This window comes from Nilaparvata lugens, chromosome 4, assembly GCF_014356525.2.
Source record: "Nilaparvata lugens isolate BPH chromosome 4, ASM1435652v1, whole genome shotgun sequence".
Lineage (NCBI taxonomy): Eukaryota > Metazoa > Arthropoda > Insecta > Hemiptera > Delphacidae > Nilaparvata > Nilaparvata lugens.
In genome coordinates this window covers 4,973,489-4,995,914 of record NC_052507.1, presented here as the reverse complement: position 1 = coordinate 4,995,914, position 22,426 = coordinate 4,973,489, and the positions used below count along the sequence as shown (strand labels likewise).

Sequence of the window (22,426 nt, the reverse complement as noted above, 5' to 3'; positions counted from 1 at the left end):
AATTATTTTTTCTCACATGAAGAAACGAATTTGAGAGCTAGAGAATAACTGAGTTTGTGAATAAATAAATAAGTATAAAATTTCACTGGCGTTCAACATTACAATAGTTATAGTCAACGTCAGAAATTGTAGGAATTGAAATAGTGTTGTTATCCATAAAGTCTTTCTACATGCAACTGACTTTCTCGGTGTATCAAGGTCCTATCTGTTAAACAAGGATGACTCATCAGGATTTCGTCGATAATATTTGATAGATAGTATGATTGTTTGTGTGGAACACGACAGATATATGAATCATCAGTCATATTCAAAGATCAGGGTCTAGTAGTGAGAAAAATGCTGGGAATTGTGATTGGCTGTATTCTAGTTAAGATGTAGATCTTTTGGATAGTAGCTCTCAAAGAAATTCCCTTCTGTAGTGAGGTTCTCGTTATAATGACAGTATTTGATTAGAAATGGTATTGCTCAGTTTTTTCCCTTTTTTGTTTTTTTTTCGGTATTGCTCAGAGGCGAGGCGTGACTTTTTGGCTCAGTCATCTCCAGGAACAATTAAGTTGAAAGTTTGAATGAAAGCTGCACACCTCCCCCCTTTTTAAAAGATAATTTTAGACGATTATTTATCGATCAAAATGACATCTAGTAGAGTATAAGTTTTACTATTCAAAATCGTAGAGTTGAAAAGTCTAGAACTTGGATGAGTCTCAAGCTCGGAAACTGGCCCTCAATAATTGAAATTAATTAAAAAAATTGAAATGAAATGATTATTTTTTCTTTATTGATTAATAAAACAAGTACATAATCAAAAATGACAGGGAGGGAAGAAAATAAGGTAACCTTGCGCTATTCCTCTCCCAAATTTAGATAAGGTTACAAATAGTCTAAAATAGGTTAAGTCTTGTTCACTTCATCAAATTTTCAGTTCTTAATTATTTTCACAAAGTATATTTTTAAATTTAGGTGCTTCAAAACCAAACAGAAGAAATAATAATAATCAATAACAAATTTCAAACAAACTAATATTATCGTACGGTTTGCAACACGGAACAGTGGAATATGAAAATAGCAACGGAACAGAAAATAGCAATGTCTTTGACCGTTTACTCCACGATCGTTTACGGGGAGAGGGAGAGTGATGATGCAGAAGAGTGGTGGTAACCAATGCTAAATTAATAGCATTACTGGAATCGCATATTTTTGGGAATCACATTGAACGGATGGAACCGATGATGCAGTAGTCTATTTTATTCAAACTTGGCGCGCTCGCAAAAAAACGTTTCTCTTTTGGTTCTTCACCTTTTTTTGTATTTATTTTAAATATTTTCAATTTAATAATAATACACATTAACACATTACTTATCAAATTCTGTCCAGTCATCGGCGAATCCAAAGATGACCGGACGCCTCGCCTCTATTGCTATCCGTGTCTTTCATTCAACAAAGCGTATCTCTTTCTCGCTTTGATCTGTTGCCAGATCGTCTTTTAATATTGAATAATTGATTTTACATTCACTCTGATTTTGGATTCACAATAGAACTGAAAAAAAATTGTATTTTCAAGAACTGATCCTTAGAATCCTATCATGGATATCCTTCTCAACTTCGTTTAAAGCTCAGGTTTCCTTTCACAAGAATTAACAAGGAATCCTATCCTTGTCTATCCTTAGAATTCTACCATGACTATCCCTCTCAACTTCATTTGAAGCTAATTCTGAAGTGACACATAACCTCTAGCTACATTTGGACTGTTGTAAAAATTAGAATTGGAACCATTTTGGGCGTAAGTTAGCCTGTGGTACTTTTCTGTAAGTTGTATAATTCTGAATGATTGAATAAATAAATAAAGCTCATGTTTTCTATCACGAAAATCTACAAGGAATCCTCTGATGTGTAACACTAAGGCCCGGTTGCACAACAGCCGGTTGAATTTTAACCGTGATTAATTCCAGGAGAACCAATCAGAGAAGGCGTTTTTGAAAGGACGGCTTCTCTGATTGGTTCTCGTGGAATTGATCACGGTTAAAATTTAACCGGTTGTTGTGCAACCGGTCATTAGAAGAGTAATATTCGGAAGGCTTTTGATTGTTTATTATGATAACTGTTATAGAACATAGCACCCACGATCGCTGATGCATAATCCTGACTTTTATATTGTGCGTTGTTTGGAAAATTAGAAATCCGCAAAGGAGTGTTATATAAACAGACTAAAGCTTCCAAATCAAATGAGTTTCACTACGAACTGTCAGAATTCCTTACAAATAACATCATTGCTTACCATTAAACCAATGTTGGTAGTTGAAAATAAAAATCTTACAATAGCTAATGAGAATAATAGAAGGAAGATATCTTGTTCAGTGAATAGCATAGCAGAAATCCAATAATATCTGCTTTCTCTGGGAGAAGATAATAATTCACTCCAGAATCATGATTCATATTATGCAAATTAATGAGTAGAATATTGTGCTGGTGCTCTATTGAAACAGGCTTTTGTTGGGAAAACTATATCTTATCCAACTACAATATACAAGAAGCTACAGAGGTACAGACTGATAAGGAAATTGGTTCAGTTTTTCTAATAATAGCTGGAGTTGAAGAGAAAATGGTGGAGAGGAAAATTCAGTTTAATTTGTTAATCATATATATAGAATAATTTATTTATTCATTCATTTTCTTTACATACAAAGGCTCACAGAGATCCATAAAGAGCCTTATTTACACAATTAAATGAAACAACAATTTAACTTATATACATTTTGAAATTTAGTAAATGAAGAAAAGAAAGCAAAAAGCATTTACACAGATGGAATAATCAAACTAATTACATTCATATAAAGGAAAATGTGGAAAGAAAGCAAAAAGCATTTACTCAGAATAATCAAATTAATTTCATTATTATAAAGAAAAATGTGAAAAGAAAGAAGGTAAAACAATCCTTTCCAAAGATTCTAGAGGGAAATACAATAAAAAAAAAACGATTTAAAGATTACAGGAAAGAAAATGATAACTGATAAAAGAAAAAAAAGCTAAGTAAACAGAAAAAGAAAAGCCTTTTTATATAATATCAAGAGTTGGAAAGAAAATATGGTGAGAAATCAATTTTATTTGTCAACTTTGACTACGGAATAATATCTGGAGTTGAAATATGGTTTAATGAAGTTTCATAATTAAGATAAAATATTTTGTTAATAAATTACTAATAAATTGTACATTGTTTAAAGACGTGTTGGCAAAAGAGCACAGCGAGAAAGAGATAGCGCTATCCGCTTCGTTTAATGATAGACGAGGATAGCAATTCCATTGCTAATCAAACACTGTCATTATAATCGTGGACCTCACTATAGTTTCGATATATCATATCATCTTCAGTTTTAATACATAGAAACTAGTTGTTTTAATTTGTGTTTTTAGTCTGTTATTGACCGAGCGAAGTGAGGTCTAAGATTCAAGTCGACGGTTAGGCATTTCTCTTGCGTATTTACGGCAAAACGAGGTGATAGATTTTCATGAAATTTGACAGGTATGTTCCTTTTTAAATTGCGCGTCGACGTATATACAAGGTTTTTGGAAATTTTGTATTTCAAGGATAATAAAAAAGGAAAAAGGAGCCTCCTTCATAAGCCAATATTAGAGTAAAAATCAGACTATAGAATTATTCATAATTGACCGAGCGAAGTGAGGTCTAAGATTCAAGTCGACGGTTTGGCATTTATCTTAATGATTGAATGTTTAAATGTTTATATGTTGCGCATTGACGGCAAAACGAGGTAATAGATTTTCATGAAATTTGACAGGTATGTTCCTTTTTAAATTGCGCGTCGACGTATATGCAAGGTTTTTGGAAATTTTGCATCTCAAGGATAATATAAAAGGAAAAAGGTGCCTCCTTCATTCGCCAATATTAGAGTAAAAATCAGACTATAGAATTATTCATCATAAGTCAGCTGTCTAGTGGACTATAATACTACCCGTTCAAAAACATCGAACATCTTGAAAATGTATCTTTCCATCAACGTTAGTAGACAGTTGACTATAATACTACCCGTTCAAAAACATCGAACATCTTGAAAATGTATCTTTCCATCAACGTTGTAGACAGTTTCAGCCAGACCTGATAACAGCACTCACTCTCACATTCCGGGACGACACGTCACGGTACAATAGGACAGAAAGCTCTATGTCCATTTAGGATTTTTCTAGACATTTTAAATTGATAAATTATTTATTAATTTTTGAGAAAACATAACAACAGGTCAATGTAACTCACTGAGCGCGAGGTCTACTGTTCACAGAACTGCTAGTTTTATGTTAAAGACTTTCCAAGAACGAGTACTATGATATTATTTTATAAATAAAAATAAGTAGCCCTTAATACATAAATTTTGAGAAGTTATCTACAGAAGTTCTATACACTATTTTTCAACTCAATACCTACAGAAGGTTCCCAACTTTATAGGCTATGAAGAATTCCTCTGCTATTTTACAGCTACAACATCGTGACTATGCAATAATTATTTTAACGAGAACTCATAAGACGCGTGAAAAAGCCACGTGACTCTCCCACGCACTTTGATGACTGAGAAATATTTTTACAGTATTTTCTGTCGACGTGATAATACCGTTACAAATGATGGTTACTTTAGAGCGTCAGGTCAAAACTCACTCACCGTCTTTTTCATTTGATATTGCTGTCTTTATTATTCACTTCAAACTGGCAGCTTTACCTATAGAGATAACATCAAAGCTTCCCGTTTAACCAATGCTGTCAGGGGATTTCACTGTAGTTTTTTCGTTTTCCGCTGGAGGAAAACATTGTACCAAGTTTTTCAGTTGTCGCTAAATTACCGGATGAGGTGATGGGAGGGAACGCCATTCAAAATTGATTAATTATTTCTTTTTGGTGTGGTCTGTGATGCTTGTTAAGATTTAAGATATACGATTCGCAATTCAAGGTTCAAGATTAACGATTCCAGATTTACGATTGTTGTATGAGAAGAAAGCTGATACATTTTTTGTGTAGTTGAGAAGTTGATATTGTGGTAATTATTCATATTAAATAAAAAGACTAAGAAATTGTCAAAAACCACAGATTTATTTATAGTTGGGTAGACCGGTTTCGGTTGTTACACCATTGTAAATCTCTGATAAACTAAAACTAAATACAAGAGCAGCAGAATTTATACTAGTAGACGAGTACTGTTATTGGTCAAGGGCATGAACGCCTACCATTGGCCCAGCTAGACAGTCTCCTCCCACTCAACGGTGTCACAGAATGGCGGATAAGCAACAGACTTGCCATGATAACAAAATTTAACCATGATAACATTAATTTGTCAAATTTTGTTATCATGGTGAGTCTATTGCTCAGCCGCCATTTTGTGACACCGTTGAGTGGGAGGAGACTGTCCAGCTGGGCCAATGGTAGGCGTTCTTGCCCTTGACCAATTGCAGTACTCGCCTACTATTATAAATTCTGCTGCTCTTGTATTTAGTTTTAGTTTAACAGAGATTGACAATGGTGTAACAACCGAAACCGGTCTTCCTAACTATAAATAAATTTGTGGTTTTTGACAATTTCTTAGTCTTTTCACTTGAAACTGATACAGTATTTGATATATAGCATGTTTCTGATGTATTTTATCTTGTAAGTTACTGAAAACGAGAGGGAAGAAGGTCAAAAGAGAGGGATAGATAGATAGAGAAAGAAGAAGAAGAAGAGAGAGGAAAAAAGAAAGAGAGAGGGTGAGTGATTGGCCAAGGAACAAAGAGAGAGTTGGAGAGCAAACAAGAAAGAAAGAGAGAGAGAGATGACCAAGGAACAAAGATAGAGTGAGAGAGTAGGAGAGAAAGAGAGAATGAGAAAGCCAGAGAGCGTTGCCATTCTAAAAAGATGAAAGTGAACCTGGCCGCGCATATATGGTAATAATGTGAGCTGGCCACAATGGACTCTGTAATAATTAACGGTCAAGTTAATTAGATTTCAAGTCGTTAGGTTAGGTTAGAAATTGGCGCAGTGCAAGTGAAGTAGAAGTAATATAGTGTGTCTCTTTCCGACGAATGGTCTGCTCCCTGTGATTTAGAGACTCTAGAGGGTCTCTATAGTGAAGTCCACGTTATAATGGCAGTATTTGATCAGCATTGGTGTTGCTATTCTTGTCTATCATTCAACAAAGCAGATAGCGCTATCCTTCTCCACCTCCGCACCGTTGCTCGATCGTTTCTCAAAATGTGAAATATAATTAATATTAAGAAAATATTTAATCTCGATTATGGACTTTTATCATTGAAATGTATGGGAGTGGCCGTAGCCGAGTGGATCAAATGCTGGCTTTGTGATTCAGAGGCCCGGGTTCAAATCCCGGCCCGGGCAAGATATTTATCTCGGGCCACTCCCGTGTTTCGGATGGACACGTTATCCGTCGGTCCCGGCTGCCTAAAAAGTAGTCGTTAGGTCATGTCAGAGGCCCTGAAATTGATCAGTTGCGACCTGAAAACTCTGACACCAGACCTGAGCCAGCCAGGTCACTCGATATTATTATTTTTATTGAAATGTATACGAATAAATATAAATTAAACGAATGAAATATAAATGATTATTTTCAACAAGGATCCACGTGGATTTGATATTTTTTCTTGATATAGTGAGGTCCACGTTATAATGGCAGTATTTGATTAACATTGGTGTTGCTATCCTTGTCTATCATCCTACAAAGCAGATATCATTATCCTCTTCTATAGTGAGGTCCACGTTATAATGACAGTGGAGAAAGATAGGAGAAAACCGTTGGCAATCCTTTGCCTTGTCAATGTCTTCTATAGACGTTAGCTGATAAATGTTCATTGATGTAATATTTACGCTTCATTCTCGTTTAAAATAATCAATTATATTTTATTGAGCAAGAAAATATATTTCTCAATAATTTATTGATATTAATTTTCATAATTAAGATGAAATATTTTGTTAATTAATTATTGATTCTAGCAACAGAGCAAAGCGAGAAAGAGATAGTGCTATCCGCTTTGTTGAATGATGAACAAGGATAGCAATATCATTGCTTATCAAACACTGCCATTATCGTGGACTTTACTATAGCTCTGGAACTTGGCCACATCATTCTTGAACATAGTAGAAATATAATTAATTAACAAAATATTTGAACTCAATCTTGAAAATTACACTTTTTTACTTTCCTTGCCCTATTACCATAGGTAAGGAAAGTATTGCTTTCCAAAAAAATTAAGGTACCCTGATTTCAAGTTTTCTATACGTTTCAAGGCCCCCTGAGTCCAAAAACATGATTTTTGGGTGTTGGTCTGTGTGTGTGTATGTGTGTATGTCTGTGAACACGATAACTCCATTCCTAATTAACCGATTGACTTGAAATTTTAAACTTAAGGTCCTTATACCATGAGGATCCGACAATAAGAAATTCAATAAAATTCAATTCAAGATGGCGGAAAAAATGGCGGATAATTACTAAAAAACCATGTTTTTCACGTTTTTCTCGAAAACGGCTCTAACGTTTTTCTTCAAATTTATACCTTGGATAGCTATTTATAAGCCCTATCAACTGGCATGAGTCTTATTTCTGGGAGAATTTCAGGAGCTCCGTAATATTCTTGAGAAAAATGGTAGATAATGACTAAAAAACCATGTTTTTCACGGTTTTCTCGGAAACGGCTTTAAAGATTTTCTTCAAATTCATACCATGGATGAATTCATAAGTGAACATAGATGAACCAATGTTCATAGATGAACCAATGGATGATTCATAAGCCCTATCAACTGACATGAGTCTCATTTCTGGGAAAATTGCAGGAGCTCCGTAATGTTCTTGAGAAAAATGGCGGATAATAACTAAAAAACCATGTTTTTCACGATTTTCTCAAAAATGACTCGACCGATTTTTTTCAAATTCATACCATGTATAGTTATTTATCAGCTCTATCAACTGGCATGAGTCTTTTTCCTGGGAAACTAATGGGGGGTCCACCCCATCCTTGAGAAATGGACTTTGTAACCTCCTTCTCGTGCATGAGGTAGGTAGGTAGAGCAGTTTATAAAAAGAACACAGTCATAGTCAAGATATTTCATCTGTAGAACAGCTGTTTTGACGACTTTTAAAAAATCATGAATTTAACAATTTACACAAAGGAAACAGTTCTCTGAAAACAATTATATACACATATTATACAGATTCTGATCGTAGTTTCAAATATGTTGCCGCCAATCATCATTATGTTATTCCCCCTAAATTATTCTCGTTTAAGAACGGGGCTTACAGTTCAATGAGCAAGGGAAGTTGTGTGAGTGTACCACACCAGATTTTTTACGAATATAATTCAATTGATCATTTTAAACAAAAATGGACAGTCAAGATCACATCAGATATACCGGTATCAGTTGTCCTCTATAGAAGGCAGAGAATCGGCAACATTGTCCTCCCATCTTTCTCCACTGCCATTATAACCTGGACCTCACTATGGAGCAGAGGATGCCTGCCTCCAGCTAATGCTGTTCTCAACCGATAAATTTGGATTCTAGCGCGCTTTAATGCGCAAATTTTAAATTAACGGTTCGCAGGCGAAAAGCTGTTCTGTAAACTGTGTAAAGAGAGATGAAACGTGCGTTAATATTGCCGGAATCGATGTGAGCATTGGTCTAATGGGTAGCTTTAATGCTATTTATATAGGGAAAGCTGTCGGTTGAAAGTGAATAACACTATTGTGTGGTCCACGTTATAATGGCAGTGGAGAAAGATAGGACAACAATGTTGAGAATCCTCTGTCTTGTCAATGCGTTCTATAGACGGTAGCTGATACAGGTTTATTGATGTAATATTAAGTATTCATTCATGTTAAAAATAATCATTTATATTCTATTAAACAACAACTTATATCTTTAAATAAATTCATAATTAAGATGAATTCCTATACTATCAAACGAGCAATTTTTGTTAATATGTTTGTATTTCACCGGATCTCGAAAACGGCTCTAACGATTCTTACGAAATTCAGAACATAGTAGGTTTATGATACAAAAATTCGATTGCACCAGGTCTTATCCCTTGGAAAACTCACTGAAGGACATTGAAAGGATGATTATTATTCATCCTTGAAGAAACAGCTGAAAATTATTATTTCGTCGTCTGTTGGTTATGGAAGTGAGTGAGCGAGTTCATGTGTGTGGGACTGTGCCAAAATTATGACTCAGCTGTTGAACTTTTTTAATCATTCAATCAGGTACTCAGTGCCGGTTGCAAAAAAGCCGGGTTATTTTTAATCCTGATTAATTCCAGTAGAACCATCTTTTTGAAATGGTCTTCTCTGATTTGGTTCACGTGAAGTTTAAAATCAGGATTAAAATTTAACCGGCTCTTGTGCAACCGGGTCTTCGTGAGGGACATTTTTGCATTCCTCTGGGAATTAATCCCAATTCACTGTGATAAGACAGGATATTTCTGTATGAATATTATTAAAATTTCTTCTTTCGTAATACATTCTTATGCTTTTGTACTATAGAACGAAGCTCGGTCCCCGATATTATTTGGTTAATTGATTATTAATGCTACATTGTTTAAAGACAATCTGGCAACAGAGCAAAGCGAGAAAGAGATAGCGCTATCCATTTTGTTGGATGATAGACAAGGATAGCAATACCATTGCTAATCAAACACTGCCATTATAACGTGGACCTTGTACATAGAGAAACAATAGCAGGAGCCTCATTTTTACAGATGTTTAATTAAAGTGGACCGTTGAAAATTTGGTTAGTCATTCAAATGGGAGCAATTAATTACGAAAAAAGCATTTGATAGGAAATTAGACACTAGACCGCTTTTGGACTCTTAAAACAACGTTCTAAGATGGTCTATTTGTCCAATCACAATAGACATTGGTGCTTACAATATATAATATATTGTAGTTCTAATTTTTCAACATATGAAAAAATATATATATTTCATAAATTTGGATACATGAGAGAAATCCAGAACCAATTTCATCATGAAAAATTTCCTGTGCTAGATACAGAATGGCCCAAAAACCTCGTATTTTCGGTTCATTTTCCAGTTTTCAACTATTTCCGCCAAATCCGTTAATCGGACAAAAAAATTTTATCTCGCCTTTTTTTCAGATTGAAAAATTCTGGATAGAATGAAATCATTCATTCTTTATTGATTGATACAATATCACATCATAAAAATGATAGGTAAAGAGAAAATATAAGGTAACGTTGAGCTATTCCTCTCCCAAATTTAGATAATGTTACACATAGTCCGAAATAGGTTAAGTCTTGTAGTTGTTCACTTCAAAAAATTTACAGTTCTTATTTTTTTCACAAAGTAGATTTTCAAATTTAGTAGTGAGTTATGATTTTTCAAAAATGAGTAAAATTTTAAAGAAAAGATCAATTTTGATGAATTTTAGTTTTTGATCAACAATATCCTCCGATTGTTACCATTTAGATGTGTAATTCAAAATCCCTCTGAGCTTATTTTTGTGCTCTACAGTCTGAGATCAGGTAGAGCGCTCTATCTCTTATAGATTTTCAGGTACACCTGACAACAATGCTCCTTGTATTGTGAAAAACACCTAATTTTTAGCTTCAATCATCATCACCAACTACATTGTTGTCACATTGATATTTCGCACAATGATATAAGTTCATGAGATTATGTTCTATGAGAATCACCTGTTAGATGCCCTCAAAATACATAAAATATACATAATATTTTGCTATTCTTTTACTTTTATGTAACGTCCTTATTGGAGGTACATATGCCCAGCTGGCAGTAGTCGGTAGAGCAAATGAGATTTAATAATTTTTTCGCCACACTTGGATGTAATGAGCTGGTTTTCGTGCGTCATATGGAGGCCGAAAATGATTGTTTTCTGACCAGGTCGGTAAAAGTTTTACGGCCCTAGGGCTGTAAAATAACCTTGAAGTCAGCTGATTCTGATTTGATGTGAATGTGTTTACAAAATGGTTTATGAAACGGAATCAGTTTATGCTTCTAGAATTGAATAAGTATTCTGCAATAAGATACTATCATTTTATTTGGATGAATAAAATACAGATAAGATATATATTATAAACTATTCAAATTCGATTTTCAGAGTAGGATAGAACTTCTAACCTAAACTTCCGAAGTCGACAACAAGCATTGTTGACGTTGACATTCAGATTGGCCAAATTTCAAGTGTGCTAAAACAGCTGATCAAAAAACTTTTCATTATTTGTGTTTTATTATTCATGAATCAAAACATTTATAATAATATCATCTTATTGTCATTTGGAAGAATAAAATGTATAAACTCAACCTCTTACATAATTGAACATAATCTTTTAGGTTATTTAGACAAATCAGAATAAAAAATAAAAATACTTGGACAATTTCCTGATATTCAGATTACCTCAGATTTGCTAGAGCTATGACCTTCCTGTTTTGCTTCCGGAAGTGCCTAATAAACAATTATTCTCATATTTATATTGTTTATTTTTCTGTGTGGCGAAAAATAACGTTCTCACCATGGGCAAAAATGTTTTTCCGGCTCTCAATCTTTTCTAGTCCTCGGCCTACGGCCTCGGACTTGAAAACTGATTTCGAGCCGGAAAAGTCTCATTTTCGGCTCTAGGTGCGAAATATACTATTACGTTCACACCTGCTGAAATAGACATACCACAATGTTCTTATTAGCTCTTCAAGGAGCTTATATATAAAATTCTGCCATCAATCGCTGCAAACTGCTGCCGTTTTATCAATCTGCAATTATTCTTATAGCTGCTCTGGGTGACTCCACAATTATAGATGCTGAAGATATAGATAAATATAAGGGTTCTAAATATTGTGACAATATGGTATCGACACCAATCCAACTCGCTACCATCTGACAAAGAGGTCAGCTATGTGAGATAATACTGAGTGGGATCAAAGGCGACATTTGATCAAAATTCCTTATAATTTCTATTAATTTTTAGCACTGCTCCAACTTAATTCTATGACCCTGTGTTTCAGCCAATTCAAATTCGGTAATGATGTTGAACAATTCAAATAAATCTTGATAACTTAATATTTCCGAAGATTTGATGATCAATGCTGTATATCACTGATATATCCAACACATTCGATGAAGAATGTAGTTGGTTGATAAGTTTATTAATATATCAATAATGAGAAAATATGCTACTACAAGATTGGTCATGCATGAAGACAGGATTATAAAATGAAAGGTACACCATTCAACAAATATGGTGTAATACTACATTCTTCATCGAATGTGTTGGATATATCAGCGATATACAGCATTGATCATCAAATCTTCAGAAATATTACGTTCTCAAGATTTATTTGAATTGTTCAACATCATTACCGAATTTGAATTGGCTGAAACACAGGGTCATAGAATTAAATTGGAACAGTACTAATGTTATAATATAGGTTGACTATGTTTGCTAAACAATAATTTCTGACATTGTCCATAACTATTGTAATGTTGAGCGGCAATAAAATTATATTTATTTTATTTAATAAAAATAATATAGTTCAGCTGATGATGCGTTGATAAACGTGAAACCATGGTACTGTTTTAAAGTTTTTAATAATTTTTTTAGTAAAATTTGACAATATCCTTGTTTTCTTATTAAAAATAATACAATTTACATGGAGATTCAACGAGCAATAATAAAATATGAAACAATAAATATAAAATTATGTTGCAGGCTAGGTTTGAGGCTGTTGATGGGCGAATTTCCCGTGGAAAATGCGGTGGAAAACCTGGTGAAAGAAGCGACGCAGGGCTGGCAGGCGATACATTGCGAAAAATTGTTCCCAAGGTAAGAACCATCAGTCTTCTTCTCATTTTTAATGTGTCATCACTGGTCACATGTTTTATTTTATCTGTCTCTTATTGCTCTAGCCCACAGACATTGGTCTCCTTAAGCCCCGCAGACACACATGAATTTTTGTTCCAACGATATTTTGCCGTCCTTATGTATTATATCAGATTAAACGAAGCTTGACAAAGATCATCTGTTTAGTCTTTTCTACTATGAGGAAAGTATTGCTTTCCAAAAAAATCTGGTGTGGCGCACTCACACAACTTTCCTTGCCGTTATGAAAATTGATCACCTGACGCTAGTGTTCCCGCGCATCTCAAGTCTACTATTCAAAGATTTGAGCCAGCTGGTGACAGGGCAATAACGCTGGAGACACACATGAGGTCTGCTATCTCTTCATAGTGAATGATTTAATAGAATCAACAATAATTTGCAATTGAATAATCACATTTTCTCGAATTTAAAGCTTATTTTCAATTTTAGGTGAAAATGTTACTGAACATTAATTGAAGAGATTTTCATGCTCAATCTTTTCCATTTGATTTTTTTCGTTTCAATTGTATCTGAAGCCTGATAATTGGGAATCTATCTGCATTGATGGGGCAAAGCTTCTGAAATTTTTACAGATATGGGACTTGTGGCAGTTGATAGAGCTTATCGATGACTATTTTAGATATGAATTTGATTAAAATCGTTGGAGCCGTTTTCGAGAAAATTGCAAAAAACCCTGTTTTTGTCAACATTTTCGCAACCTATGGTAATATGGCAAGGAAAGTAAAAAATTAAGGTACCCCAATTTCTATACGTTTCAAGGTCCCCTGAGTCCAAAAAAGTAGTTTTTGGGTATTGGCCTGTATGTGTGTGTGTGTATGAGTGTGTCTGTGTACACGGTATCTCATCTCCCAATTAACGGAATGACTTGAAATTTGGAACTTAAGGTCCTTACAATATAAGGATCGGACACGAACAATCTCGATCAAATGCAATTCAATATGGCGGATAAAATGAGGAAAATGTTGTCAAAAACAGGTTTTTTCGCGATTTTCTTGAAAACGGCTCCAACGATTTTGATCAAATTTATACCTAAAATAGTCATTGATAAGCTGTATCAACTGCCAAAAGTTCCATATCTGTAAAAAATTCAGGAGCTCCACCCCATCTATGCAAAGTTTGATTTTAGATTCCCAATTATCAGGCTTCAGATACAATTTGAACAAAAAAATTCAAATGGGAAAGATTGAGCATGAAAATCTCTTCAATTAATATCCAGTAACATTTTCACCTAAAATTTGAAATAAGCTCGAAATTTGAGAAAATGCTATTATTTCAATAAATTGCAAACTGTTGGCAACTGTTGATTCTATTAAATCATTCACTATGAAGAGATAGCAGACTTCGTGTTTCTCCAGCGTTATTGTCCTGTCACCAGCTGGCTTTAATCTTTGAATAGTAGACTTGAGATGCGCGGGAACACTAGCGTCAGGTGATAAATTTTCATAAGGGTAAGGAAAGTTGTGTGAGTGCGCCACACCAGATTTTTTATTTATTGACTTTTGATAAACCGAACACAGTTCTTTTAAATGATTGGGGAAGTACTAAACGCCCAAAACTGTTTCTTTCCCGAATTTTGATCTATTCACTATAAATATAGTCCAGAAAGTAGGTTATGTTCCATACACTTGAATTCAGGTTCAATTCTCTGTTCAAACATTTGAAAACAAAAAAATTATAATGACCGAGCGAAGTGAGGTCTACGATTCAAGTTGACGGTTTGGCATTTCTCTTAATGTTTAAATGTTTATATGTTTTTATGTTGTGCATTTACGGCGAAACGCGGTAATAGATTTTCATTAAATTTGACAGGTATGTTCCTTTTAAAATTGCGCGTCAACGTATATACAAGGTTTTTGGAAATTTTGCATTTCAAGGATAATATAAAAGGAAAAAGGAGCCTCCTTCATACGCCAATATTAGAGTAAAAATGAGACTATAGAATTATTCATCATAAATCAGCTGTCTAGTGGACTATAATACTATACTTCTATAATACGGACTATAATACTACCCGTTCAAAAACATCGAACATCTTGAAAATGTATCTTTCCATCAACGTTGTAGACAGTTGCAGCCAGACCTGATAACAGCGCTCACACTCACATTCCGGGACGACACGTCACGGTACGATAGGACAGAAAGCTCTATGTTTATTTAGGATTTTTTCTAGACATTTTAAATTGATAAATTATTTATTATTTTTTGAGAAAACAATCATAACAAAACGTAACTTACTGAGCGCGAGGTCTACTGTTCACAGAACTACTAGTTTAGATTATATACAAACCAAATTGAATAACAAAATAACACTCACTAATCACTTGAAATAGTCAAATAATTATCAACTTTAAAAATTTTCATAATTATACTCTAGTTTAGGAGGTTTATCATGTCATGTCAACAAATCAGACTGATTATGTTGATCAAATCGATTAACTAGCTAGAAAAATTTCTCGCTGATTGATTATGAATACACAGCTGGAAATAATTCTGTCTCTCTCCCACACAGGCACACGCATCTTCTGTTATCGAGAGACGACGAAATTATCATCTGTTTTCCAAGGATGAACCATCTTTTTAATGTTGTTCAGCGAGTTTTTCAAAGAATGAGACCTAGTGCAATCGAATCTTTATATCATAAACCTACTATGTTCCAAATTTTGTAAATATCGTTGAAGCAGTTTTCGAGATCCGTAAAACATAAATAACCAGATATATAAATACAGAAATTGCTCGCTTAATATGATAGGATAGAATTTATAAGGACTGAAAAATACCTCACGAACAAAAATCGATATTTGTGATGCCTATATAGATCAAGGCTAGTAAATAGATATAAACTATCGTTGTACATAGATGGGATCTGATCAATGGGAAAGTTATACAGTTTTCTCCCGTAATAATAGTTTTAGCAGTGATCATTCGTGCTTTGAGTGGATGTAATGGACCGTGAAAAGAGATAGTAGACTGTGGTCATTCCTTGATCTTCCTCTAATAAATGGAACAGAATCGTCGGAGATGTGATTTTAGGTTACCAAAATCAATCACCGTAACGTCATTATCATTATCATCATCATCATCATTATCTATGATCTTCCTCCAACGAATGGCACGGGATAGTAACAGATGTGGTTTCAGGTTAGCAAGATCACTCACCACATCATCATCATCATCATCATCATCATCATCATCATCATCATCATCATCATTTTAGATGATTTTTCCACAATAAATGACACAAATATTCAGAGATGTGGTTTTAGGTTACCAAAACCAATCACCATATCATTATCATCATCATTATCTTCCAGAGTCAATCATCAATTATAATAATTATCATCATCATAATCATAATGATTATGAAATAATCACATAAACGAAAAATTGATAGTTCTCCCTATCCTTACAAATCCTCAGTACCTAGCAGCTAGTCCTTGTACGCTGAAGATGTGGCTGAGTGCCACGAAACGCGTCCACCAAACAAGAAATCATGAGTACTGTTGTAAAAGTGCGAGTTAACAACACAATAAATAATATATAATTAATATCAACAGTTCATGTAGTATGAATACAAAAAAATAAATTACTTTCTCCCTATATGTACGTGATTTTCATATCCTTGTAATTACATACAAGGATACCTCAAATTCAAATTCCCGTTAACATTAAAAAAACTTGTACTAAATAGAGCTGAATTGAAGGAAATATTAGTTCACTATGATCCTATATTATAACAAAACATGTACTTTTCTGGACAAGCTGAAGAAAATGATTCAACTTTTGTTTTGAAGAATATAACAGGGATATAATTCCAAAGTTATAACTGAAGCCATAGAGTGAAGGAAGATGTGTAATAGATTATTTGGAAATATAAGTTCACTATTCTATGTAACAAAACATGAACTATTCAGAGTAACTGAAGGATATAATTCAACTTCTGTTCAACAATATTACAGGGATATATTTCCAAAGTTATAACTGAAACCATAGCGTGAAGGAAGATGTGTAATAGATTATTTGTCTCTGCTGAAACTAACCGTCAGTTTAACTGTTAAACTCTTCCTCCACTCTATGGTTTCAGTTATAACTTTGGAAATATATCCCTGTAATATTGTTAAACAGAAGATGAATCATTTTCTTAATGAAACCATAGATTATTTGGAAATATAAGTTCACTATTCTATTTAACAATACATAAACTATTCTAGAGTAGCTGAAGAAAATAATTCAACTTCTGTTTAACAATATTACAGGGATATAATTCCAAAATTATAACTGAAACCATAGAGTGAAGGAAGATGTGTAATAGATTATTTGTCTCTGCTGAAACTAACCATCAGTTTAACTGTTAAACTGACGGTTAGCTTCAGCAGAGACATTTAGAGCCGGTTTCCGAGCTCGGGATTTAGCTAAGTCCAAGACTTTAAACAGCTGGAGTCAGAAAATTGGCTTTCCAAAACGGGGCGTAGTCGCAGCTTTTATAACAGTAGTCGTAGTTTTTATTTTCTCACTTCTATAATTATTGGAAACGTTTTTCCTTGACGAAATTGGACATTCCTGAATAATTCAAAATAGCTGAAACTTTACACTATTTTCTCTTTATTTTATTTCGTGTTCAATTTTCTAGTTTTTCGAAATTTGATTCAAACGTGACTATGACAATGACTGCGACTACGTCCCGTTTTGGAAAACCAATTTTCTGACTCCAGCTGTTTAAAGTCCAGGACTTAGCAGAGACAAATAATCTATTACACATCTTCCTTCACTCTATGGTTTCATAACTTTGGAATCATATCCCTGTAATATACTTGTACTATACCGAGCTCGGAAACCGGCCCTAAATGTCTCTGCTGAAGCTAACCGTCAGTTTAACTGTTAAACTGACGATTAGTTTAAGCAGAGACAAATAATCTATTACACATCTTTAACAAAATCTTCCTCACCACTCAGGAACGATGACTGCAGTTATCATACATAAATCTCCTCATAATTATAACTACCTATTTTCTGTGAATCATAAATTTCCCAAGGCGACCTGCATTCATTAAGCAATTAAGCATTAATTAAGCGATTAGGCTTTAAGAATATTAAGCGGTTGACCTGTAAAATAAGCGACGTGTAAAAAAAGAGGCTATTCCCTCCTATGCATTGGAAGCTATGATGAAGCGTCGCCTCTCCTCTGATAATTGGCGAATTTCGGCCAAATCCCGTAGACAAAGCAAATCCAGTCCAACTTGGAATCGGCGAAAATTTCGCTTAACCGTGCCAAGCTGTAAATCATAGCTCGCCCTAACTTCGCCTCACCTCCTCTCTCTCTCTCTGATGATGGTTCCCACTCTCTCTCTCATGGACGTTCCTCTCCCTCTCTTGCAGGTTCCTCAATAATTCTTTCTCTTTCTCTCTCTCTCTCTCTCTCTTTCTCTCATGGACGTTCCTCTCCCTCTCTTGGAAGTTCCTCAATCTTTCTTTCTCTTTCTCTCTCTCTCTCCCATAAGATTTTTTGTTAAGTGTAGGAGTAGGGCCGGCTGCGCCCTAACTTCGCCCTCCTAGGTTTTAATAAAGGCAGCTAATCAATCAATCAATCAACCTCTCTCTCCCACTACCCGGTCGTGTGTTAATGGGAAGGATATTTTATATCCTTCTCAGAGAATCGACAATTATTTGTTGAAACACCGCCGATTTATGAAGTTACGTCACATTATAACTCAATTATATTATTGTTATTCTAATTATTGCATTCAATCTTTATTCTCATTGATTAATTATTTATACTTTGTGAAATTCTTTGAATAACTGGCATTACCGTCATTTAATGTAAATTAGTGAATAAGCCAGTAAATATTTTATCATACATAAATAAAGAAATCTAATCTTATCTAATCTCTGATTGATTTCTCTGATGACGGTTTCTCTCACACACTCTCTCTCTCACCCTCACTCACTCCCTAACTCTATCTCTCTCACCCTCACTCTCTCCCTAACTCTATCTTTCTCACTCCCTCCATGGAGGTTCCTCTCTCTCTCATTGAGGTTACTCTCCCTCTGATGGAGGTCCCACACTCTATTACTATTTCTCTCTCACTCTCTCATCTCCTCTAAGGGTTGTGTGTTAGAGAGGACCGGGAGTCCTAACTCCGCCCTAATAAAGGCATATAATCAATCAATCAATCTCTCTCTCTTTCTATGCCTCTCTGAAACAATCTCTCTCACTCTCTGATGGTTTTACTTCTCCCTCTGATGAGGAGGTGTTTAGAATGCCAAAATAGACGGAAATAGTTATTTGTGCAACTAGTGCGCAAAGTGACAGTTTGCTGCACCGAAAGAAACGTTTACGCCCGAGCCGTAGGCGAGGGCGGAATAGCTTCTTGAGTGCAGCAGAGGAACTTTGCTCACGTATTTCACATTAAACTTTTCCTACAGTTACCATTGAATATGAGAAGTGGTTGATTAAATGATTATGGGTGAAATGATGGCTGAAATCCATCACATGTTTGTTGTGTGATGCTGTTATTATAACAACCTTAATTCATTTAAAATTAATAATCCAATGAAGTTGAAAATTCTCAGCCAAGTTCTCATTTTTATTCATTCAAGAATAAGAAAATACAGATAGAACAAAAATTTCGCATTCAAAATACACGCCAACAGCTGCTGCAAAATGGCTGAACCGACAACGCGCGACCTAGCGGGAGAATCGTACCTAAGTTTGTTGACTGTCGATCAGCTCTCCCGTCGAACAACTTATACCCACCCGTTTCATCAAGCTAAAAAGTACAGAAACAGGATTCAGAAATTCAACCTTTTGCTCAAATTACCGAGAAAAATGCTCATAGTAAACTGAAAAATATTTATAAAAATAAAATAGACAACAGAGAATTTTATTGTGGTATTGTTATGTTTTTTATTATTTTATTTATATGAATATCGAACAGTAATGATTTAACCTCAAAATTCGAGTTTTATAGTGTATAGGCTATTTGCTACTTTTCTCATTTCTTGCAGTTGAAATAATAATATCAATAGAAAAGAACTATTATTTATTATTAAATGATGAGAATTCGTAAATGATGATTATTCAATTATGATCTAGATGAACATTATTCTTCTTTTGGATTTCTAGATTGGGATTTCATCATAAATGTAGGGTAGCCATTGCAATGAATCTTTTCTAAATCTAACCACAGTCATTGTTACCAACTTAATTTTCGTTTTCGTGCACTAATCCTCCATATAACCCACCAACTATTTTGTGTTGTCATGTTGCAAATATGGAGTGCAGAAAAACTTTTTTCGCCCCACTTGGATGTAATGAGCTGGTTTACGTGCGTCATATGGAGGCCGAAAGTGATTGTTTTCTGACCAGGCCGGTAAAATTTTTACGGCCCTAGGGCTGTAAAATAACCTTGAAGTCAGCTGATTCTGATTTGATGTGAACGTGTTTACAAAATAGTTTATGAAACGGAATCAGTTTATGCTTCTAGAATTGAATAAAGTTTTTGCAATAAGATACTATCATTTTATTTGGATGAATGATACAAATGAGATATTATAAACTATTCAATTCAATTTTCAGAGTATAATAAATCTAACCTCAAACCTCCTAGTAAAGCATTTATCACGGAACATGGTGGATAAACGGAATCATTTTATGCTTCTAGAATTCAAGAAAGTATTCTGTAATAATATACTATCATTTCATTTAAATGAATAAAATACAGATAAGATATATTTATACTATTCAAATAATTTGATTTTCATAGAAGAATAGAACTTCTAACCTTAACTTCCATTGACATTCATTCAGATCACATCAGATTGCCGAATTTCAAGTGTGCTAAAACAGCTGATCAAAAACTTTTTCAAGTGTGATAAACCAGCTGATCAAAAACTTTTTCAAGTGTGATAAACCAGCTGATCAAAAACTTTTCATTATTTGTGTTTATCATTCAATAATTAAAGCATTTTAATAATATCATCTTATTGTCATTTGGAAGAATAAAAAGTATAAACTCAACCTCTTACATAATTGAACATAATCTTTTAGGTTATTTAGACAAATCAGAATAAAAAATAAAAATACTTGACAATTTCTTGATATTCAGATTTGCTAGAGCTATGACCTTCCACTTTTGCTTTCGGAAGTGCTTATAATAGACAATGAGAATAATTATTATTCTCATATATATGTTGTTTATTTTTCTGTGTGGCGAAAAATTACGTTCTCACCATGGGCAAAAATGTTTTTCCGGCTCTCAATCTTTTCTAGTCCTCGGCCTACGGCCTCGGACTTGAAAACCGATTTCGAGCCAGAAAAGTCTCATTTTCGGCCCTAGGTGCGAAGTATACTATTCCCGCACTAGAGCGGAAAAGTGAATCTTTGGGTATTGTAATCAGTACAGGAACAGCAACTTTCCGAGGTAGCTGTAGAAAAATAATATAATTGCCATATAAAACCCAGCAATCTATAATAGTGATATATACTTTCAGCATTGAATGAATGGTAAGCAATGGGGCCTATTGCATGAACATTAATACAAACAGAGAAAATATAGCACAAGAAAATCACCCATATATATAGAGCGTTTATGTTACAAATTTTCAATGCTAACCCAAGCCGAAAGTCCACGTACTTCTTTTACTTTCATTGCACTATTACCATAGGTAAGGAAAGTATTGCTTTCCAAAAAAAATAAGGTACCCCAATTTCAAGTTTTCTATACGTTTCAAAGTCCAAAAACATGATTTTTGGGTATTGGTCTGTGTGTGTGTACGTGTGTGTGTATGTATTGTGTGTGTGTATGTGTGTGTGTGTGTGTGTGTGTGTGTGTGGTGTGTTGTGTGTGTGGTGTGTGTGTGTGTGGTGTGTGTGTGTGTGTGTGTGGTGGTGTGTGTGTGTGTGTGTTGTGTGTGTGTGTTGTGTGGTGGTGTTGTGTGTATGTGTGTGTGTGTATGGTGTGTGTGTGTGTATATGTGTGTATGGGTGGTGTGGTGTGTGGTGTGTGTGTGTGTGGGTGTGTTGTGTGTGTGTGTGTGTGTGTGTGTGTGTGTGTGTGTGGTGTGTGTGTGTGTGTGTGTGTGTGTGGTGTGGTGTGTGTGTGTGGTGTGTGGTGTGTGTGGTGTGTGTGTGTGTGTGTGTGTGTGTGTGTGTGTGTGTGTGTATGTGTGTGTGTGTGTATGTCTGTGAACACGATAACTCCATTCCTAATTAACCGATTGACTTGAAATTTTAAACTTAAGGTCCTTATACCATGAGGACCCGACAATAAGAAATTCAATAAAATTCAATTCAAGATGGCGGAAAAAATGGCGGATAATTACTAAAAAACCATGTTTTTCACGTTTTTCTCGAAAACGGCTCCAACGATTTTCTTCAAATTTATACCATGGATAGCTATTTATAAGCCCTATCAACTGACATGAGTCTCATTTCTGGGAAAATTTCAGGAGCTCCGTAATATTATTGAGAAAAATGACGGATATCACTAAAAAACCATGTTTTTCACGGTTTTCTCAAAAACGGCTCCAACGATTTTCTTCAAA

The 22,426-nt window shown here is 34.5% G+C and overlaps 1 protein-coding gene across 1 annotated transcript in view; it reads left to right on the top strand.

The window, feature by feature from the left end:
- LOC111043512 overlaps positions 1 to 22,426 on the top strand; it is a 210,597-nt gene that overhangs the window by 5,373 nt on the left and 182,798 nt on the right. The window contains exon 2 of the mRNA XM_039425555.1: positions 12,716 to 12,829. Within this exon, the coding sequence (XP_039281489.1) occupies positions 12,716 to 12,829 (114 nt within the window). The remainder of the gene's footprint in view (positions 1 to 12,715; positions 12,830 to 22,426) is intronic.